This window comes from Phycodurus eques, chromosome 11 (assembly GCF_024500275.1).
Source record: "Phycodurus eques isolate BA_2022a chromosome 11, UOR_Pequ_1.1, whole genome shotgun sequence".
NCBI classification, from domain to species: domain Eukaryota; kingdom Metazoa; phylum Chordata; class Actinopteri; order Syngnathiformes; family Syngnathidae; genus Phycodurus; species Phycodurus eques.
Genome location: NC_084535.1, coordinates 27,477,733 through 27,501,627, shown reverse-complemented (window position 1 = coordinate 27,501,627; position 23,895 = coordinate 27,477,733). Strand labels below are relative to the sequence as shown.

At 41.2% G+C, this 23,895-nt stretch overlaps 1 protein-coding gene across 1 annotated transcript in view; it reads left to right on the top strand.

Annotated features, from left to right (window-relative positions):
* Positions 1-23,895, top strand: part of col13a1 (collagen, type XIII, alpha 1) — a 60,020-nt gene that overhangs the window by 9,150 nt on the left and 26,975 nt on the right. The window contains exons 2-21 of the mRNA XM_061690089.1: positions 179-229; positions 3,939-3,974; positions 4,252-4,278; positions 4,527-4,553; positions 5,691-5,717; positions 5,801-5,827; positions 6,413-6,439; positions 9,326-9,367; positions 12,080-12,169; positions 12,345-12,386; positions 12,490-12,507; positions 12,674-12,700; positions 12,806-12,850; positions 16,307-16,324; positions 16,607-16,651; positions 21,983-22,018; positions 22,118-22,162; positions 23,561-23,647; positions 23,714-23,740; positions 23,839-23,874. Coding sequence (XP_061546073.1) covers positions 179-229; positions 3,939-3,974; positions 4,252-4,278; positions 4,527-4,553; positions 5,691-5,717; positions 5,801-5,827; positions 6,413-6,439; positions 9,326-9,367; positions 12,080-12,169; positions 12,345-12,386; positions 12,490-12,507; positions 12,674-12,700; positions 12,806-12,850; positions 16,307-16,324; positions 16,607-16,651; positions 21,983-22,018; positions 22,118-22,162; positions 23,561-23,647; positions 23,714-23,740; positions 23,839-23,874 — 780 coding nt within the window. The remainder of the gene's footprint in view (positions 1-178; positions 230-3,938; positions 3,975-4,251; positions 4,279-4,526; positions 4,554-5,690; positions 5,718-5,800; positions 5,828-6,412; positions 6,440-9,325; positions 9,368-12,079; positions 12,170-12,344; positions 12,387-12,489; positions 12,508-12,673; positions 12,701-12,805; positions 12,851-16,306; positions 16,325-16,606; positions 16,652-21,982; positions 22,019-22,117; positions 22,163-23,560; positions 23,648-23,713; positions 23,741-23,838; positions 23,875-23,895) is intronic.

The following is a 23,895-nucleotide window of genomic DNA, read 5'->3' as shown; positions in this document are numbered from 1 at the left end:
AATAGACACACTTCATATTTTCATACATTTTGAGCAGGGTTCACACAACTTTAATAAACAGATATATGCCATCATGTCGATTGATATATTTACTGACTCTTAAGCTATTGTAAAGCATTTTAATGTGTACAGTATAGTATACAGCATAGTTCGAGTATAACTGTATTTTGTCCTCCAGGGAGCCCCAGGAGAGCCAGGTCTGTCTATCATTGGACCAAGAGGACCACCCGTAAGTATCTTATCTCACTCAACTGTGGCTGGTCCACATTGGTATTTGCTTCAACAATTTATATGAGTTATGCTACAAATAGTTTCAGGTTCAGAAAAAATAAATAAAAATCAAGCGACGTATTGAAAAGAATGGTCTCTTGATATCACGTGTGATTGGACAGGGCTGATGTTGCTTCGGCTCGCATGCAGAGGAAGCAAATGCGTGTTTTGTTGTGATTATGTAATGGCAATGCAATCAGATGACCATCATGTAGGGATTGACTGGCCTGTTTCCAGTGGATACGGAAAGTTTTCAGACCACATTAAATTTGTCACTCTTTGTTATATTCCAGCCATTTGTTAAAATCATTTAATTTCATTTTTTCATCAGTAATGTACACACAGCACCCCATATTGAGAGAGAAAAAAACGTAATTGGTGAAAGATTTGCTGATTTATTAAAAAAGAAAAACTGAAGTATTTCTGTGACACTCATATTTAACCCGGCTGCTGTCCATTTCTTCTGATTATCCTTAAAATGGTTCTAAACCTTTATTGGAGTCCAGCTGTGTTTTATTATACTGATTGGACTTGATTAGGAAATCCACACACCTGTCTATATAAAGACCTTACAGCGCACAGTGCATTTCAGAGCAAATGAGAATCATGAGGTCAAAGGAATTGCCTGAAGAGCTCAGAGACAGAATTGTGGGAAGACAAAGATCTGGTCCTGGTTAAAAAAAAAAATTCTGCTGCACTTGAGGCTCCTAAGAGCACAGTGACCTCCATAATCCTGAAATGGAAGACGTTTGGGACGACCAGAACCCTTTCTAGAGCTGGCTGTACGGACAAACTGAGCAATTGGGGGAGAAGAGCCTTGGTAAGAGAGGTAAAGAAGAACCCAAAGATCACTGTGTCTGAGCTCCATAGATGCAGTCGGGAGATGGGAGAACGTTCTAGAAAGTCAACCATCACTGCAGCCCTCTACCAGTCGGGGCTTTATGGTAGAGTAGTTCAATAGGTGTAATTTTTTTTATGTCTGTTTAGTTTTACAGTAAAATTCAACTGGAGTGCCAATAAATGACTTCAAGCAAGCAACATTCACTCTTACTCCTTGCTACAATGTAGGCATCTTACCAACCTGTTGTTGTGATCACATGGGATCTGCTGGATAGAAGTGCTGGAGCGGAGCATGGACTGGACCGCTTGTATAAGAGTGGAAAAGCAGAGATTTTAGATCCAGTCCGATCTGATCCTTGTTTTTTTTCTGACTTTGGACCGATTTCCGATCTCAACGGCTCGGGACCAATATTTAAAGAAATAATTTTCTATTTATTGATTCTTGAATGGCGGCACGGTGACCGACTGGTTAGAGCGTCTGCCTCACAGTTCTGAGGACCGGGGTTCAATCCCCGGCCCCGCCTGTGTGGAGTTTGCATGTTCTCCCCGTGCCTGCATGGGTTTTCTCTGGCCACTCCAGTTTTCCCACATCCCAAAAACATGCGTGGTAGGTTAACTGACAACTCTAAATTGCCCGTAGGTGTGTATGTGAGTGCGAATGCTTGTTTGTTTGTATGTGCCCTGTGAATGGCTGGCAACCAGTTCAGGGTGCACCCCGCCTCCTGCCCGATGATAGCTGGGATAGGCTCCAGCACGCCCACGACCCTAGTGAGGAGAAGTGGCTCCGAAAATGGATGGATGGATGGATGGATGGATGGTTGGATGGATAGAGGGGTGGATGATTCTTGAATGGGCGGCACGGTGCTTGACTGGTTAGCACATCTGCCTCACAGTTCTGAGGACCGGGGTTCAAATCTGGCCTCGCCTGTGTGGAGTTTGCATGTTCTCCCAGTGCCTGCGTGGGTTTTCTCAATGTACTCCGGTTTCCTCGCACATCCCAAAAAGATGCATGGTAGGTTAATTGAAGACTCTGAATTGCCCATAGATAAGAGTGTGAATGGTTGTTTGTTTATATGTACCCTGAACTGGTTGCCAGTAGGCAACCAGTTCAGGGTGTACCTCGCGTCCTGCCCAGAGTTAGCTGGGATAGGCTCCAACATACCTGCGAACCGAGTGAGGATAAGCGCTGTAGAAAATGGATGGATGGATGATTCTTGAATGCCTTACAGTCCAGCCAGTAAATGTGTACATATCACATCAGACAGAAACAGGAACAGCCTTGGAAAGTTGTATTGCTTTACCTTGACAATCTAAGGCCCTTGTACTGTATATCCTGGCATCAGGGTTATGGAACCCAGGTTTATGTTGGCTGGGCTGGGTTCTTTAGTCAAAACTGGGTGAATGGCCTGCTAATGATAAAATGATTGTATGTAATTATAGACTGTGTGGAAACAGAATTTTTCAGGAGATTTGAATGTGTAATTTGGCCATGATTCAAATGAGGCAAAGCAGCAATGAGACCAATCAGAGGTCAATGTCAGTTTTCCCAGACCTCTGCTCAAATTCAATATTACTGTTAACATTCAATTATTTTACAATGAACTGTATGTTCATTTTTAGGCATTGTATATGGTAATAATGACATTAACCTTTTCTCTACTTCGGCGCAAAACCAAAAGGCAAAGCCACCTTAAGGAGAACAGCCATCTGTTTTTGTCATTTGTGCTTATTACAGTCTATATCTTTGTGTGCCCACTCTTCCTTGATGGTAATAGGCATCCCTAATGAATAACAGTCCATGGAGGGAGTGCCTCACAGTAGGCGCCAAGTCCAAAACATAGAGGGTCAGACATCCAGTTACACTTAGAAGGTGGTTTACCACAGGGATGAGGATAACATGAGGGACTGACAACTTAGGCAAGTGCACAGTTTAAACGCTAAATTGACTTTCCATAACAGTTTGAAATGAATCTGACTGACAAGTCTGGACCTTGTATGTATTATTTGAAAAAAAATAAAAAAATAAAAAAATAAAAAAAATAATAAAATAAAATAAAATCACAGAGCATGTCCAACTTTTTCATTAAAGGATATGCTGTCTGTAAGCTGTATGCTGTCTGTAATAATAATAATAATAATAATAATAATAAATTATATTGAAAGGCGCCTTTCGGGACACTCAAGGTCACCGTACCGGAGAGTCAAAATCAAAACGCAGAAATATGCAATTCAAAATAGACAGTAAAAATAACAATCACAGTGAATAGGCCTGTCTAAAAAGGAGAGTTTTCAAGCTAGTTTTAAAACTGGACAAAGAGTCCATGTTCCTAATGTGAGGAGGGGAGGAAGTTCCAGAGTAGACGCGCTGAGCGGCTGCAGACTCTGGACCTCATGGTGGGCTGTCGGGCTGGAGGAATGATGAGGGTGATGGACGAAGCGCACCTAAGAGTTGGAGTGGACTTGAATGATGTGGAGGACATCAGAGCGATACAGTATGAAGGCGCGAGATGGCCTTGAATGTATCGAGAATAATTTTATTGTCAATGCGCTGTTTGATCGGGAGCCAGCGGAGTGAGAATATTACCGGTGACTAATGGCTGGGTATGTTTAATGTTTGCAGGGAGTTTGACTTGATATGGACCCTTTTCTCTTACTCGATATCCATTCGTAAGTTACACAATTTAGCCGTGGTTGGCACGTATTCCAAACCTTAATACAATGAGAATTGTTCGTTAGTTAGAAGGCTTCTCCTGGTTCCATTTTTATACTTCCATGGAAACAGCTCTTCCTTGTAATTTAGAAGACCAACTTTTTATTTTTCTCTTTAGGGCCAACCTGGGACAAGAGGATTTCCAGGGTTTCCAGTAAGTAAAAAAAAAAAAAACACACACACACACACACACATCGACACAGTCAAAAAGAGTTTCAATAGAACAAGATCAATTGTGTGAAAGTGATTTGAAGATATTTTACTCAGTTAACCTTCTTCCACAATGCATGTCATTCATCACTAATATTTCATCAGCAGGACTAGGCATTGACAAACCACACACTTTTTTGCTAAACATACATTTTATTCATTTCATATTTTGCACTGCACTTTTATTTTTTGATGGAAAGTGTCTTCTTCTTTTATTACAGGGTCCAATTGGGCTGGATGGCAAGCATGTGAGTTGCCCCGAGTCTCCCTTACTGTATATACTAAGAAACCAAGGTCCCATAGTGAAAAATAGCAGAATTAAGACTAAAGATATAAATGCCATTTCTGTTCTGGGGATGTTTGAAAAAAGCTATGATGGTCAAAGTTTTGGTCCTGCAAACCAAACTGTTAAATTGATACAAGGCATGGAGAACTGAATGTTCACAAGTTATATTACACTGAAAGGGTCTTAATCCTAATTTTACTGTTCCCACAGGGACAGAATGGGGCCAAGGGTGACATGGTAAGCATTATTTAAAACCATTCAGCTAGCTGGAAAAAAAGCTATTTCACTATTAGATGATGCGAAAGGGAATTGAGGCTAAACAATGAAAACTTCATCTATTGGTCCTTGTTTTAGCGTTAAGGTCAATTTAGCTGTGTAATTATTTTCTGTACGGAGAGAAGAATTAGTGCCTGACTTATCTGACTGGAGCAGAATGAGTTGAGAGCGGTGTTTCCCGTTGTTTATTGAGCCAAATCACCCATTTTACATGATAAAAATCTCACGGCAGACCACCAAACAAAAATATTACAGAAAGTATGACGACTGAAATAATGATGATCCCGTCTCGATTTACTTACAAATTGGCTGACTCGGTGTGAAGGTCACTGTTATATGAATGTCAAAAGGTGAATACACAGATGTATTGTACAATCTGCCACCGAATGGAAAAATATTAATTGTTCTGTCTAGCACTATACATCGCTGGCATAGCTACGTAGACATGTCCTATTTGACATGCTGAAGCGTCATACTTTCCCAGTGGATTTGGTTATTATCAAAAAAGAAAAGAGGGGAAAAAAAGGAGAATGGCTAGAAATCAGCTCTTAAATGAAATGCTTCTGAGCTATTTCAGTTGTCCTCATTATATTTACATCAGAGTCGCACTTAAGTAACCCACCCTGGCATGCCAAAAGGTTGAATAAGGCTGAAATAACATTGCATGTTGATTATTATGATTATTTTCTCACAATGAGCACCCATTTAATTGTCCTTTTCCTCAAATATGTCAGTGAGAAGTTAAAAGACATTTGAGAGGCAGTCTGTTTAATATTAGACGTACAATTGCCTTGCCAAAAGTAGCTTTCGTGCTGTTTAGCCTGCGGGGGTCACCCTTATGGATTGTAATAGACGTGTCGGGCCCCCGGAACCCCTCCCTGTATTCATTAATCAACCCGTTGCCGCACACTGACAGCTCACACCACAAGGGCCTGATGGGGAAACTGAAGGGGCTTGCTCATAACACCTACTGTAGTTAGAATGGAGCGTATCGAAATCATTTGTGTCGTGGCTTTTTCTTTTTTTTTTACCCTTTTGCAATGTTTCAAAACTTTATGAAACCAGACTCGAGACAGTCAATTTGCTGATGTCTTTCAGGGTCAGCGTGGCCTTAAAGGACTCCCTGTAAGTCACAAACGTTGCACAATATGACACACTTTTTGTTCAGAACAACTCGAACACACTCAGCTGTTGTTTATCTCGCTTAGGGAGAACCCGGACCTAAAGGAGAGAAGGTAAGCGTTTGCGTGTGCCAGTAAGATTGTTGTCACTGATCAGGTTTATTAATTATTATTATAGTTTTTAATTTCACATTATATTTATCAAGTATCATTTTTTTTTTTTTTGGGAGGGTTTGCCTTTTATCGTATGCATAACAGTTACACGCGGATCTAGTCACACACACAAAATATTGGATTTTACAAGCATGCAGACAAGACAGATAAACTGTCTCGGTGATAAAACAAAATAATAATAATCATAAAATAAGAATAAGAATAATTGATTCTACTTCCCTCAAGTGGCCAAAATCATCATTTCTGCTCATCAAAGTCGAGCTCCAAGAAAATTATGGTATTTTTCAGCGAGATTAATCGACAAATGTCCGTGAATACAATTTGGAAATGAACCCGGACGAAATCAATCTAATATTAAATGTTTTATTGATTTACTTATTTATTTATTTACCTGTCATGGAAGTACAGCTTACAACACATTCCCAAATGTGCAGAGAGACTGAATTTATCATGAGTTGTTTCCATTTATTTAAACATTACAGCTGTCATGGTCTTACCTTTTTAAATCGTTTCTGTTTCCTCCAGGGTGTCTGTGGCGACTACACACATCGGGTAAGAAAGCATCATGTGCAAATTTATGACATTAAATGATCCTATAATTACACTGATTTTTGAACCGCTGCACACGTCGACTGTTTCATTCCACAGCTGATAATGTTAGCGCTCACAAGATGTGTAGTTTGCGCAGAAAAGCCGAAGCAGAGAAATGTACTTTGGAAGAGGAGAAACTGAACAGAAGCCGGATATACAAATGACAAGTAGCTCAGTGATGGGTAACACATGCGAGGAGTTGTGCAGTTATTTGATTGCCATCTCCTGGGTTGGGCTATTTGAGAGAAAACAAGGCAATTACCAGCAGTCTGCTGGAGCATGTCGTTAGACATGATAAAGGGCCTGTGTGAGGGTGTGCCAAGAAAAAGATTTCAATGAAGAGGGAGTTTGAGACAGTTGAGTCTACATGCGAACTATTTCCTTTGGAAATAAGTGAGTCCAAGTGAAATTTTATGTTGTGTTTTATAACCAAACTCCCCGGACACAAACTGGAGATAACAAGAGAAATCGGAGCACACGGAAAATGTCTTGCTTTTTGTCTCTTTCGTAACAAAAGCAGACAAAACACATTGATGGCAACGTCACGGGTAGTTAACTCGCTGTTACATAATGTCAATTTTAAGCCCTGTTTCCACCAAGCCGTAGAGTCCAGTGCATGTTCTGTGAGGTGTGTAGGCCAAAAGTCAACAAGGAAACGTCATACTGCACTGGAAAACAAGGCAACAACAATGGAATTCCAACATTTGATTTCTTTTTTTTTTTTTTAAAGTTTGGTTGAAAAAAAAATGAAGATTTCATTTATTTCCATTGTCCTTCCATTGTCACACGAGCCTGGAGTCTAATATTCCATTTAGAATTGGGTTAGAAGCTCAAACCGAATAAAAATGCTCCAGGTGAACACCTCAATCAGAGTAAACAGAGCCGAAACTGAATGGGGTAGAATATTGCTTTCCCCAAAGAAAGTCATTTTTTGTCATGTAAACGGTGAATCGGAATGTTATCGGGCTGCGTTCTGTGTACGCATGCTCTGTCTTGACGTAAATGCGCAGTGATGTTGTCGTTTACCCACTCAGCGCACGCCTCACATAAAAGCCTGGCCACCTCGGTCGGCCCCGAATGCGCCGACGGCCCCCTGACGTTGACATCCTGCACGTCGACTGTAAAATGGCTGTTCTGATTCAATATAGTGGCACATGTAAACACCAGATCGGAATAGATCACGTCACGTAAACAGTTGACCTGAGATCTTCAGTCGGAATTATTTCAACCAGAATGAAAAAAGTCTGCATGCAAACTATTAACAGAGAACTATTAAAGTTAACTATTATACTATTAACTATTAAAGTTCTCTGTTGACCTTTCATCCCTCCAGCTCAGTGGTTGTCACCCTCGTACCCATATTATATATATTGTCGTCAAGTCGCGACCCCTTTTTTTTTTTTAAAAGTGAACAAATATAAAAAACATTAGTGTCTCAAAAATAGCCTAATAACAAAAATGTGTATCGTATATTTTATTTACATGTTACAAGTTCCTTTCAGAGCACCTTATAAAGAAAAAAAAAAAGAAAAAAAGTAAAATGAGCTATCACGATTGCACAGAATACAGCCACAAATTTTCACTGGACTTGCCGTCCTACGTTTTTTTGCCACTGCGCACACGAGTTCATGGCATGCCATTCATTACCTCCAAACATTGTATGTCGGTACCATCAAGGATCTCCTGTCATTGTTTTACTTCTGTACCTCTGCAGGAGTTCACGAGCTACCCATTATGGGCCTGCGACCCACCTTTGGGTCCCGACCCACTAGTTGAGAATCACTGCTCTGGCACCCTTTAGGTACCGAAGTGGTTCCCACGTGACTTAAGTCGGGGAACGTTAAGAGTCATTATTTTGGTACACTTCACCAGTCGAGTCGCATGGGTGAGCAAGAGGTGCGCCTGACTCTTCGCAAATCTTCACAATGGACAAGCAGAAATGTGTGAACTGAACCTAACAGAATCCGTGCGGCTCGGTTGGAACAGGCTTGAATTGCTGGTGAGTCTGTTAACACTCTCCCAAACTCAAGCAAGAGGGGTGATTAAATAATATTACAAACATATTTCCTGGAAAGGTTTAGCTGAATGTGTCATGCAGTTAGGTACACTCCCTTCTTTACCTTTGGCAAATGGTTAGCTGTCCACATTGCTTGCACTGACTGAAGCGACCCCTTCTCTGGCAGAGCCTATTTGTGCAGGATCTTCCCTTGAAAACGTTGGCTGCCTTGCGCTCCAGTCAACCGCTGTTGAAGGTTTGTGGGTGGCCACAAACAGCCCGATGGATAACACGTTTGGGGGGGGTGGAGTCACCAAGTCGTGCCGCAAAGAGAGGCAGTGCCCTGAAACCAAGGCACTCCTCAAACATTTAACGCTCTCCACCAAAGACAGAGTTTGTTTGTTTGAAATCTAAGATATGTATAATTACTATAGAAGAATTAATACTGACTTGATTTGTGTTCGTTGTACATAATATGCCCATTTTAAAACAAAATTGGACTTTTAAGCTTTTTAAATCCAAATGGTGGGGTGGAAAGCGGCAAATGGTGAGCGACAAGAAAGCTTGCCTACTGTTACACCTTTCAACCTCCATGTGGTACATATTTCCATCGAAACGGTTTTTAATTACGATTGGATATTGAAGTCTACTTGATTGTTGTGTGACTAAGCTCGCACAGAAAACTATGCTCGAAGGTTTTATCGCATTAGTGTTTTGGAAATATGTATTGTGTGGGATGTGAAATGTAGGCAAGTTGCAGTCAAGTCGGTCTAGTTACCAGTTACCAGCGAGATTACTACTTTACTGCTATGTCCTCAACTTGTATTTGATGATGCTGATCATCTCAACAGAAGCGACGCATTGTACAGCCCTGTGCTGGACAGTTGGCCACAGTAAGTCTGGATATGCTCTGTAACTGTACTGACGTACTCTCTTTGTGGCAAGACTGGCGCACACCTGATCACTGCTAAACTGCAATCTCAGGGCCTGGCTATTATGAGGTGGCTTCCAAAAACAAGTCCACCGTAAGGGATGCTTGATGATTTGGAAGCGACCCATCCCGAGATAAATATGCTTTTAAAATTGCATATATTCTTAAACATAGAGGACGCTGTACATCAACTGTCCCTATAGCCATTCCAGGCCCAGAGTTTGCTGTGCGTTTCGACTTTTGACTTTGTTTCTTTTACCTCCCTTTTATTCCTTGCTTTTCACTATCATGTTATATTGTATCTCTCTCTCTTTCCTTTATTCCTCTACCCTCCTCCCTCCCTTCAACCTCTTGTTCTACCTTCTTTTATTTTCTGTGGCCTCCTGGTGACCTTTGCCCTGTGACCTTTTTTTGCACCGTTGGCCACCTGTGCATTGTGACTTCCCCTCGGCAGATGTTGCCTATCACCGTGCGCAACATGCCCTCAATAAGCCCTCTAATCCTAAAACGCCTCAAGGTACAATTCTCTCTTCCCCCTACTTGTTGCTTACCTTCTGTTCTGTCAATGCAAACCGCCTTCAACCGTCGCCAAAACCTCCCTCATTTTGCTATAATTAACCAACTGCTGCAGTTGCTACTGCTAATGACTGTTGAAACGTTTTGCAGGCCAAAGGTCTTTTCTGTCCATGTTGTTTCTAATGATAAAAGGACTATGTTATTCAATTCATCAATCCATTTTCTGCAGCACTTGATTAGGGTCTAATGATTAGAGCATAGCCTGGCGAACTTTGGGCGAGAGGCGAGGGGCTGACTCGTTAGCAGCCATTTGCAGATCATATTTCATTGGCCAGAAAAATTTAATTTGAATGGCTGCTTGATTAATGTTGGAATGGAATCGAATAAGGTGTAAATAGGACCATTTTCACCAAAACCTTCACACTTTGAGTCCAAGTACCAGGGACTGATGGTTTCGAATGATCCCCTCAAATTGCCCTGAAAAAAAATATCCTGAGACTTGTCTATTCTTGTTCTGTGAAAATGAAAGGCATTCAATTTAGGCAATTGACAAATGATTGAATTATCTGAAAGCCACTGAAACACTTACACTGTGAACACTGACACTTTCTACGGCTTTTGCCAGTCTAATCTATATTATTGTGTATACAACCACGAAATGAAGCACCAAAGACATTAATCATAACAGGCCACATTGTGTTATATTGGTCAAGGATTTTTCTGTATGAACTCCGAATAGAATGTGCCAGTTGTCACAAATAGAAACACAGTAATTACTGAAGAGAAGCCATTGCTTTATTTTATACACCAAGTCAGACCACGTGGATCTTCAAAGCTCAAGCCAATTTTTAGATATTAAAATATAATATATATAGTATTCTATATGTTGCATGCGCTGCACAAGAATTGCAAGGTCATTTTGTCCCACTGCAGCGTTGGTACTGTAGGTACAGCTCTGTCTGCAGCAACGGGAAAGTCAGTGCCACACTTGGACCCAGGGCATATGCAAAAAAATAAAACTCATTTATCTAGAGCATCAACAAAATGTAATGGGTTGTTCAGATATTTATATCAGTCTTTGCTACTCAATGTTAACCTCATAGCTTTCTCTTGAGGGTTGCCTTTCTCACAACTTTATTATCATACCCTAACATGGCCTCTCATATAGGGGTACTTGTTAAGGTGGTTAGTAACTCATGTGTGGCACATTGGTGAACATTGATGGTTGAGGTTAGGTAAAAATTTATTATTTTACTATTTTAGTCGACATTAAAATTCCAATTTACGCTGTGCAAGTGAATAGCCTACACCAAAAGTCAAAGCAAACAATGTGCGGGCACTGTTCAATTGTTGTAGGTGTAGGTAGTGTGCGTTTCAAGCTGTTGTCAACTGTCAAAATTAATGAAAAAGATTACATTTTAACCATTTGTGAACTCGGGATGCTCATGCTAAAAAAAAAAAAAAAAAAAAAAGAATGCTTACGTCAAAGCAATGTACTTATCAAATACCATGACCTGGTTGACTGAGAATGTACAGAATAATCTACATATTGTTCTTCCCCTGTTATTTTTGGCTTGATCTTTGCAGAAAACTCAATGAGGACAGGCGATACTGGAGAATTAACAACACCCTTCATAATATAACTGTTCTTCCACTTTGCAAAAGCACAGTGATGGAATAAGTCTTAAGAGATTGCAGTTATAGCTGTGACTCAACTCCAACTATGTGAGATCACTTTTGAAGTCAACCAACTTTTTGACACAGTAGAAATTCTTCTGATTGTTCCACCATACACTGCAACAACCCAAGACTCCCCAGGACTTGAAATGATTCCAAATGAAATGGAACTGAAACTGACTTAAAACACACAGTTGTCTGCCAGTTTAAGCCAGAATAGCAAAACCTTACACGAGATGTCCAAAACTGATAAGTGGGTGTGAAAATTAGAATATTTTAACACAGATGATTTCTAAGGGTCAAGAAGTGACCTCCAGTCTGTCTTTTTAACTGCTTGCTATGCCCCCGAGCTAACCTTCCACAATGTGCAACCCCCCCTGCGGCCGGATTTGTGTTGTAGTGTGAGATTGTTGTGCTGGCATGGCAAATGTGACTAGGCCCTTTCCACCAAGGCAGGTTGTAACTAAATGTCTCTCAGCAGGGCGAGCCAGGAGCGCAGGGGCCCCCAGGACCACCAGGCCCCCCTGGTCTTCCGGGGAGCCCAGGTCTGAACGGAGCCAGCGGCTCACCGGTGAGTGGAGAATACAAACCTCTACTTAAAGTCATTTATTTCGGTTGTTGTTGTTCACCGTTATGTGCACTTGCTGTTTTGATTGTGACACATCTGTTGACCTTAAAAGAACAACATGAACATACTATATCCATGGTGCTATCTTGATACATGAGAAATAATAATTTACCTTCAGGGTAAGCCAGGGGAAGCGGGAAACCCCGGGAAAGACCCAAGGGTGAGCTTTGATTCTGTCTCATACTTCCCACGAGTTCTTCTTTCTTACGTGACAGTAATGTTGAGGTGACGATAACTATGAAATGTTTGTATTTATTCTGCAGCTCTTACCAGGACTGAAGGTAAAACAATGAAAACAATTCCAAAATTAAAAACTGAAATATAAAACCCTCAACAGGTTACGGTAAAACAGTTCAGCCACTTGTCTGTATAGCTGTTATTACTGCATTTGTTACAGTTGATGTTTCTTTAAACGAACGAAATACATCAACTAAATTCTGTTTCTAGGGCGAACCAGGTTTACCAGGACAGAAGGTGAGCTCCTTTGAGAATTTTCATAAAAAATACTCACTACATACATTTGTATTTGATAAAATTAAAACAAATGAGTTGGTAATATGTCTATATATGTCTCTACAGGGTGATCGAGGGGACGTTGGTCCAATGGGTCCTGAAGGCAGAAAGGTTCACAGACACACTCGACCTTATTCTTGATCTGTGGGATGGAATGTGAAAATGAGCACTCAAAGAGCTTATGCTTAAATATTTGTCACCTTTAAAATTGGCGACTGATCAACTACAGCCTTGGTAGTACAAAGGGGACAAAGTGTCATCTAGATCCTGACTTTTTGTAATCAGAATAAAAATTTAATGAGACTCGTTTTAGATTTCTTGTTCAGACAAATATTATTCGGGTAAAGAGACTACCAACCAAAGAAACCTAAATTATCATTAAAAACAAATGCATCCAAACATACAAACAAAGCAATTATGCATTGGAGTGATTGTTAAAAATATTCAAGGAGATTCTGACCCTGAAAAGCATGTGGCATATGAATGATGGATTGTTAGTTTAACTGAACTGTTAAACAGTGAAAACTATTGAAGACGGAAGTTGCTTTTAAAAATATAAACTTTGATGGCACCTTGTTCTGGTCAGCATACTGAAGATTATTAGTGTTGCTTGTCCTTTTTGTCACCTGCTGTGCATAAATTGTAAAACCAAAAGTATCCTGACCTCACAAAGTGATGCAGGTATTATATGCTGGAAAATATATATCCGTTTCTTACTGTATGCTCAGTGGAAACTAGGTTATGGCATATTAGCCTAATGCTGCTTAGTTTTGACGAGAAAATCCAAGTAGCCACACACACGTACACACTCTAACCTTAGCTGTGTGCATCTGTGGGAGCTTACACAGTTTGTGCTTGAACTGTGAGTTCTCTTTAAAAGACATCAGATAATGAAAAATTGAATTATTTATGTCTCTCAAATGTTTTACCCTTCCTTTTTATACAATGTTTTTAATGCAATAGCTTGCCTACCATAAAATTGCATACTGAGAGTAACATTTAAAACTATCATACAAAAAGATGACAGATCTGAATCAAAAAAATGAGCAGTTGCCGCTCTGCATTCATTACTGCGTAATGCGCACAAGCTCTAGTTGCACAATTCAGACTGCCTCCTTCTACCGTGTAATTGTTCTTGAATGAATACACTGTAGAAGGATGCAGTATACCGTCCCCTCCAAAATTATTGGAGCGGCAAGGTCGATTCCTTTGTTTCTGTTGTGTACTGAAGACAGGGGTTCAGATCAAATGATGAATATGAGTTAAATGTTCAGAATTCCATCTTTTATTTCATGGTATTTACATGTGTTAAACAACTCAGGACATAGCACATTGGGTCTGAAGCCACCCACCTTTCAAATGAGCAAAATTATTGGAACAGACATTAACTTAAAGTGAATAACATTTTATATTTGGTGGCATATCCCTGTCTTGCAATAACTGCATCGAGCCTGGGACCCATTGACTTCACCAGACTGTTGCAGTCTTCATCTAAATGCTTTTAGATTTTTAAATGCCTTTACTGCAGCCTCTTTCAGTTCTTGTTTGTTTTTTTGGGGGTTTCTCCCTTCAGTCTCCTCTTCAGAAGGTAAAATGCATGCTCTTTTGGGTTAAGGTCCGGTGATTGACTTGGCCAGTCTAAGACCTTTCAATTTTTTCCCCTGATGAAGTCCTTTGTTGTGTTGGCAGTGCATTTTGGGTCATTGTCTTGTTGCATGACGAAGCTACTCCTGATTAGTTTGGATGCATTTTTCTGTAAATTGCCAAACAAAATGGTTTTGTAGACTTCAGAATTAATCAGGCTGCTACCATCATGAGTTTCATAATCAATAAAGACTAGTGAGCTCGTTCCAGAAGCAGCCATGCAAGCCCAAGCCGTGACATGACCTCCACCATGTTTCACAGAAGAGCTTGTGTGTTTTGGATCATAAGCAGAGCAAGAGTGGTTTGCATGTTGTGGTATGGCCTGTGTATTTCTTCTCTTGAAGCCTTCTTTGAACAGTGGATTGTGATATCTTCACCCGTGCCCTGTGGAGTTTGGCTGTGTTGTCACTGACTGTTGTCTTTGGGTGTTTCTTCACAGCTCTCACAATGTTTTTGTCACCAATTGCTGTTGATACCCTTGGCCGACCTGTTCGATGTCTGTTGCTCAGTACACCAGTAGTTTCTTTCTTTTTCAGGACATTCCAAATTGTTGTATTGGCTAAGGCCAGTGTTTGTGCCATGGCTCTGATCGATTTTCCCTCTTCTCTCAGCTTCAAATGGTTTGTTTTTCTCCCATAGACAGCTCTCTGGTCTTCATGTCTGTTTAACAGAAAATGCAGTTTTCACAGGTGAAACCCAAAGCCAGAAACAAGCACTATCTAATGTTTAAGCAATCCATCTAAAAGTCAACACCTGAGAAATTAGAAACACCGATCAGTCACATGTTCCAATACTTTTGGTCACTTGAAAAGAGGGTGGGTTCAAACAAAAAGGTGCTCTGTCCTGACTTGTTTAACACATCTAGATGTAAATACCATAAAATAAAAGCTGGAATTCTGAACTTTTGTGTCATATTCATATTTTGATCTGAAACCCAAATGTCTTCAGTATACAAAAAGAATAAATAAAATTTAAAAAAGGAATTGACCTTACCGTTCCAATACCTTTGGAGGGGACTGTAGGTTGATGCTGCTAGAAGCATCATGAAAATTACTGTCTCATAAACAGAAGCCATTTTTCATGTCACTGTGTATTCCAATAAAATAAACCCAGAATCATATATCTATTTCAAAGAAATCCATTAATAGCAGCAGGTGGTTAGAATATCTGCCTCACAGTTCTGAGGTTTGGAGTTTGAATCTCAGCTCTGGCCATCCTGTGTGGAGTTTTCATGTTTTCTAGGGTTTGCCCAAGTACACTGGTTTCCAATAAAAGTGATAATAAAACAGTTTAAATCAAGATGTCAGGGACATACTAGGCAACTAGGTTTAACCAAAAGATACAGCTTAGAAATAACTCTTTAAGTTGAGATCTAAACATTTCTAAAGAGGTACCCGCTCTAATTTTCACAGGTAGGGCATTCCCTACAGTACTGGAGTTGGTATAGAGAATGCTCTAGAATCTACTGACTTCTTTTTAGCTATCATAATCACCAAAACAATAGCAAAACCTTAAAATCATACTGTATCTTAGGTGGACCCCGGTCCACCTAAGATACTAGCACTGGCTCCCGAGGAAGAGAGTTGAATCAAATGCTGCATAACCCACCAGGAAAGGATACCGGTCACCCTAATAAGGACAAGTGTGATAGAAGTTAAAATGGATGGATGTGGATGGATGGACTTTCATGACCATATTACTGTCCGTGCCAGGAGAGATTTAAATATTTATTGTCATGATCATTTGTTTTATTGAATTAGATTTTTGTCAGATATTACACTGGTGTAAACTGCTCTTCTACATGCATTTGTGACACAGCTGTGGCCCCCTGTGATTCTAACAATTTCCCTGCTCTCTCTCGTGGACAGTTGGAAGGTTCTTACACTTCATGTCTAATAGGTTTATTTCTCCTTTCCTTCATAGGGTGACCAGGGAACCAAGGTAAGCTTATTTCTGAGTTATTATTGGTTTCTCTTGTGTGGCTGTTTCCAGAATAGAGTACTTTTAAATTGTTTTTCAGCAGTTTCCCCCCCCCATTCTCTCATCATGATAACACTGATGAAAAGCCCCATTCTATAACTAAGTACTGTACTGTTTTCAGTTTGAGTACAGTATAGGCTTTTGATGTATGAGCCAACTGAGTCTGTCATGAATACAAAATAAAGGGAGCTATGTTTACGAGTGCTCAGGTACTATGACTTTATTGTTCCATCCCCTCATCAGGGAGATGAAGGGAAGAGGGGGTTTTCAGCAGAGAAAGGGAAGAAGGTAACGTAGCAGCCGAGCATGTATTTATGAGTGTGTATAGTAGGCTGCCATGCTTTAATCATGCATGACTGGTTGACATGACATCTTTAAATGCATTTCATAGATGTACTGTATGTATGGAATACATTCAGAATTATACCATAATCATAAAACGAAGGTATTCTTGCTTTTAGTTAAACCATTTCAGTAAACCATTATCAGAATCAGAATCATCTTTATTTTCCAAGTATGTCCAAAAAACACACAAGGAATTTCTCTCCGGTAGTTGGAGCCGCTCTAGTACGACAATAGACAGTCAATTGACAGAGAACACTTTGGAGACATAAAGACATTGACAAAAAACAGTCACTGTGCAATAAAGGGTTAATAGTTATCTGGTAATGCCGGTACATTTAAAAAAAAAAAAATTGACAATTGTGCAAAAGATGCAGAGTCCTCTAGCACTTAGAGCAGTTCGAATGACTAATATTTCAATAGTCCGATGCAATGACCATTGTGCAAAGGGCGCCGAGACTTCAAGGAGTGTATGTGGTTTAAAGTGACGAGTTGCGCGATAATCTTGGACAATGTTGATTGTGCAAATGTTGCAGATACTCCTCAATCAGAGTGTAAATGAAGTAGATGCTACTCTGGCATGAGTGGCCAGTATTGGTCAACAACAGATATGCAAATAGTGCAGTGTGGCGAGACTACAACAGTGAGTGCACGAGTAATATATAATTGGCCCCACAGAAATGTGACAACGAACTCAAGTCAAAAAATTGCCAGCATGTTGTAATGGAATTGTAGGTTAGCTGTTTAAGAAGTTGATCGCAAGAAGGAAGAAGCTGTTGGAATGTCTGGTAGTTCTAGTTTGCATTGATCGGTAGCGCCTACCTGAGGGAAGGAGCTGGAAGAGCTGGAGACCGGGATGTGGAGGGTCCGAGAGGATTTTGCACGCTCTTGTCTTAGTTCTGGCAGCGTGCAAGACCTCAAGGGTGGGTAAGGGAGGTATCGACAATCCTTTCAACAGTTTTGATTGTCCGTTGCAGTCGGAGCTTGTCCTTTTTTGTAGCAGCCGGGTGCGCTGAGGTGCAGTCGTTCGTGTAGAGAGAGAAGAGCAGCGGAGAGAGGACACAACCTTGGGCCGCCCCAGTGCTGATGCTGCATGTGGATGAGGTGGTCTCTCCCAGCCTCACCTGCTGTGTCCTGCCCGTCAGGAAGCTGTAAATCCACTGGCAGATGGCAGGTGAGACGCTGAGCTGGAGAAGCTTGGATGAAAGGATTTCAGGGATGATGGTGTTGAACGCTGAGCTGAAGTCCACGAACAGGATCCTCGCGGAGGTCCCTGCACTGTCAAGGTGTTCAAGGATGAAGTGCAGTCCCATATTGACTGCATCATCCGCAGACCTGTTCGCTCGGTAGGCAAACTGCAGGGGGTCCACCAGGGGACTTGTGACGCTCTTGAGGTGGTCCAGCACAAGATGTTTAAAGGACTTCATGACTACAGATGTCAAGGCGACAGGCCTGTAGTAATTTAGACCCGAGATTGCAGGTTTCTTGGGGACTGGAATGATGGTGGAGCGTTTGAAACAGGATGGTACTTCGCACAGTTCCAGAGATCTATTGAAGATCTGAGTGAAGACTGGCGCGAGCTGGTCTTTGAAGCAGAATGGGGACACATGGTCTGGGCTTGCCGCTTTGTTAATCTTTTGTTGTTTGAAGATGTGTCTCACATCCTGTTCGTGGATGGTAAACGCAGAAGTCAGAGGTGTGATTGTGGTCGGGGGTGCGGCCGGATGGGTGTGGGGTGTGAAAGTGTCCTTTTCAAATCTGCAGTCGAAGGTTTTCAAGTCGTTGGCTAGTGTGCGATTGTTCTCAGCTTGGGGGGATCGTCGCTTGTAATTAGTCAGCGATTGGAATGCATGCCAGACTGATTTAGAGTCGTTAGCGCTTCAGTGTTTTTCCAACTTTGCTGCATAGTTCCTCTTTGCAATGTTAATTTCTTTAGTTAGCAGGTTTCTAGCGCGATTATACACGGCCCTGTCCCCGCTCTGATATGCGTCCTCCTTAGCTTGGCGAAGCTGCTTACGTTTGGCAGTGAACCACGGCTTGTTGTTGTTGAAAGTGCGAAATGACTTTGTTGGTACACACACGTCCTCACAGAAACTAATATAGGATGTGACAGTGTCTGTATATTCATCCAGGCTGCCAGCTGAATTTTCAGACACTCCAGTCTGTGCAGTCTAAACAGCTTAACAGAATGAATAGACTTTGGTGTTTTAATTCCAAAGCAACCTCCTGTAGATCACCCATGGAAGGAAACAAGACTTTTCTACTGGTAATCCATTGTGGTATTTTCTTGACTGCAATGAATATTTCTCAGTAGCAAGCAACAAAAACAAAAACAAAATCCTCTAGTAATCATCAGAAGCTGTTTGCATCTACTGTGGCCATATATTGTATTGTATACAGGTGGCTTACTGGATAGTATTCGACCTACCCTTTTGTTCAGAGTTCTGTGATTGATTTTCATTCATATTTTGTGTTTGTACTGTTGCATTTAAACTATGTTCCCGGAGGCCGCAGCATCCCTGTTTTCCCGAATCGTAGTGCAATGTGTTATTTTGGCTATTTTATTTCTCCATATTCAAGTCTTGCAAAGTTTTCTCATCGTCTACCATGGTACCTATGAAGGGCCATTGGGAGGAAGGGGCTGCTGAGTCCCAGAGGCTCAAAGATGCACTCAGGTTTGCCCCGCATTCTAGCACAGATGCCAGTACGTTCCCTGCCGACCCATTACATTCTGATGGGGTTCCTGCCGCTTCTCATGTTCTGATCAAGGTCTGACATGTTTTCACATTCTGTCAAAGTATTCTGCCGATGAAGTGGGATGGTGGGCAGCTTGGAGGGGGCACGCCAGACTCAAATGAAGCTCCCCGGCCAGAGTCGGTGACAGAGCACCTAACCGGGGGACAGCGCAGAGGAGCACAAACAGCTGCTCAATAAATCTTTGATCATGTTTTTTTTCTGTCAACAGCTAGTTCATTAATCCATCTCTTACTAAAACATGCAAAACAATCCGTTATTCACCTACTTATCTGGAATGTGTGCTAACATTGCCAGAAAGTGCATTCACTCACCCGTTCTCACTCACACTTGAAACATTAACTTGCCGATTTTAGTTACACCCTGTTACATACTGTCAGGTTCTGTGCAGTCACCCCATTTTACGACGGCCAACAAGATTTCTCATCTGCACTGTGACGAACATGGCAATTTTTTTGACAGTTTCAAAATCTGTCTGTGCATCCATGGTAACCACAGCCTGCCATGTTTGCCCATCCTATTCCCCTGCGTTGTCTTACATCCATCCTGTTTTGTCCATGATTGCCTGAAACGGGGCCGCTGTATGCCGCTGGGAACATAGTGTAAACACATCATAACCGTGGGGAAAAAAGGTATACAATTAAGTTATTATGTTTTGCCCATAGATCAGAGTTCATTAAATAAGTTAACTTTGCCATATGATCGGAACCTGATTGATTTGTTGAACAAATTTTATGTTATACAGGTACAGCATCATAAACAACTTGAGGATGTCCGACAGTATAGATTGTGGAAAGACTCGATAATTGCCTTGAATTAAGTTTTGTGCAGTTATTTAACAACCTTGTATCATATAAGATGATAATTTATTTATTTCTACACAGGATGTTAAAAGACCGATGAATTTTGTTAGTGTTAACACACACATTCATAGGCTTAACATTTTTCAGTTCCAATCTTTAGTTAGTTATTTGTTGCACAAGAGATGCTCCCTTTTTCATTAATTGATGAAACACCAATATGAAAACCTTTGTTTGAGTTGTCGCCTGCAGTGTGTGCTGTGTCACTTGTATCATCAGTTCTTTGTCACAAAAATTATAATCATAAATTACAAAAGTATAATAATAAATTAATCCATCCATCCATCCATCCAGTTTCTACCGCTTATCCGAGGGTCGGGTCACGGGGGCAGTAGCTTTAGCAGTGAGGCCCAGACTTCCCTCTCCCCAGCGACTTCATCCACCACTTCCGGGGGGATACTGAGGCGTTCCCAGGCCAGCTGAAAGACGTAGTCTCTCTAGCGTGTCATGGGTCGTCCCCGGGGTCTCCTCCCGGTGGGACATGCCCGGAACACCTCACCAGGGAGGCGTCCGGGAGGTGTCCGAATCAGATGCCCTGGCCACCTCATGTGGCTCCTCTCGTACTCGTCGGAGTCAGTCTCGTTGCCGTGCGGCTCCTCAGAAATGATGCCGGCTTTTTACGAAAGCTCGAACAACAGTGCAAGCAGACACGTTAGCCCAGCAGCCACAATCCATTCACAACTTTGTGGTGTAACTCGCCCGACGCTGCCTCCTAGTCTTAGTAAAGCTGTGTTCGCAATCTGTCATCCATCGCTCCCACGCCGCTCGCAACTTCACTTTGAACGCCCTGTTTACACCGATGTCCAGCGGTTAGAGTTCCTTCGTCAAGCCTCCCGGAATGATGGAAAGCTCCGAGTTATTGCACTCAGTCGAATTGTGACTGTAGAGATGCTACTCCCGGCTGTTCTTTGATCATAAATCCATTGCTCGAGTTGGTCTTCCAACTTGGGCCACCTCGCCTTGTTTCCGCGGAAACTCAGCTTCGTCTTCTTGACTTGGCGAAGCTCGTTTTCCTGCTTCCTCCAATTGCGAACCATGGATTCGTTGATCTTGAATTCTCTCGTGGCTGCTCGATTCCTATCTTCCTCCGCGTAACTGATAGCTTGCAGTTTAAACTGTTCTTCGTAAGCGTGTCTCTTTGTCGGTGCCGTTTTCGGGGTCCTTAGCCAAATCGATGTTGTTTTGCACAATGACACCCCGGCACTATATACCTACTGGGGGCGTGCCTTTAGCATCCTCTTTCACATGCACACTTCCCCCTTTAACGTCTGCATGCTGTCCTCAGTCACGTCCACCTTTCCTCTACATAATAGATATATTTACAGATTTTGGAACTCGGTGCACACATAAGGCGAGACCACATTATAAGGTCCATTTTGGAGAAAATTTAAGACTTTTAAGTGCGCCTCATGGTCGTGAAAATATGGTAGTTAAAAATAGATGATCATCGTTCAGCTGGTCAATTCTCGTTATATTCACATCTACATTTGCCTCTCAGATCTGCATGAAGTTTTTTTATCAACACATTAAACTGCTTTTTTTCATCTGACTTCATCCATTTTTGTCTCTGTAATGCATGACTTTTGTACCATTTAAACAACCTTCTTGTTCTTCCTTTTCTGTCTTTGTAATGCTTGACCTTAATGGGATCTCTGCTGTGAAGGGTGGACCAGGCTTCCCAGGCAACCCTGGGTCAAAGGTAATGTCGATATCAAGCTGGTTTCAGTCGGAATTATACATACATTTCATAAAAGCTGAGTAGGTCACAGCTATTTACTATTTGTCTTTCACTGCGAAGGGCCACACTGGTACCCCTGGTATCCCTGGCAAGAGGGGCTACAGGGTAAGCTTGGCATGGAAAAAGCATGTCTATGGTTGTGTTTCAGTCATTTTTGTGCTGTAACTGCATGTTTGTGTATCACATTTATGCTTGTCTTTCACTGTTTAAAATCTTCATTTTAAAGTAGACCTATTATAATTTTTTTCACAATTCAAAACAGTTCCAAGGTGCCTTCACAAATATCTGACATTCTGTCAAAATACACAAATGATAAAGTATTAAAACCCACTCAATAGCCGCTATCACTCAGTTTCATACAAATAAGGAGTAGAACTTTCGTTATGGTGACGGGGAACTGAGCTAGGGCATATGACAAAACAAGCGGCTAATTACTTTTGCCAATTTAGCGACTTTGTAGCATTTTTAGAGACTTTTCAGACTCCCTAAGCAACTTAAAAAAATAATTATGAACAACAAATATAGAGACATTTTATGATTTTATTGAAGACATCTGGAGAATATGAGACTTCTTCCAGAGCAGATTTTTACCCCTTTGGTTCCAGACTGTAAATGAACGGCACTTGCACAAAGCCGCCACTGACTAATTTAATCATATCCATCCAATGCTTCTGTGTAGTCTGATGTCGTCTGATGGCCGGACTCTAGACATAGCTTGACAATAGAAGATCTAGGAGCATAGCCCAATCATGATGTCATAATTTGGCAAAATTCAAAACGGCACCCCTCACATACACATTGTCAGAAATGATGAAACATAACAAAATATTTCCTTGCTTTTTTACTTTCACACTTAATTGGTGGGCAGGCACTCCAGAGTTTCGAACAATGTTATTAGTAATATTTTTCTTGTCACCTTGAACACCTGATGGAAAGGTTTCCCCTTTATAATAGATACAGTATAGTCTAGTTAGACAGTTATTATGCAAAAATACTTTGTCACATTACAATTAATATCATACACATAATGCATACATTCATTTAAAACCCAAGAATGACAGCTCTGGGAATATGCATAGCAACTATAGTAGCATTGTTTGACAAATCTATCTCATGTAAAATGATAATCCTTGACTTTAAAATCTCGCTTATCTCAAACTTTCATCAGTAGGTTTTTATTGTTCATTTGTCTTCACTTGGCTAGCACAACTGACAACACTAAAGCCAACTAGTTACAAACACGTAGTTAATGATAAGAAGCCTCCCTGAATATATCATGAGAACAGATCAACACAGATCAGTGGAAAACTCCACAGCAGACTTGCTTACATCCAGCCAATCTTAATATAATGAAGAAAGAAGTACAGTGGAACCTTGAAGACTGAACACACTGTTTGTACGTTGCATTTGGGGGATTTTACACAGAGTAGAGAGTAGTAGCAGGCCAAATATTCGGAATAAAGTGAATGAAGTGATCTTAATCCAGAATTGGATTTTTAACAGGGAGAGAAGGGAGAGGCTATTCTTTCAGCACTTGGAATTAAAGGAGAACCCGGCTCACCAGGAGTGCCAGGCCTAATGGGACCGAAGGTAGTATATACCGGCAATTCATTAACTGGCAATTAAAATGCATTTAATATGATCCATCTCTTACAGGGTGACAAGGGTGATCAGGGAAACCAGGTAAGATCATAAATCTTTAAAGGGATTGAAAAGGACTTTTAAGAGAAGATAAAGAACCAAAATTAATGTTAACTCTTGTAACTCTATTTACCTTGTAGGGAGAGGCAGGCCCTGAAGGCCCAGCTGGACCAAGAGTGAGTCATGACTGAAAGACT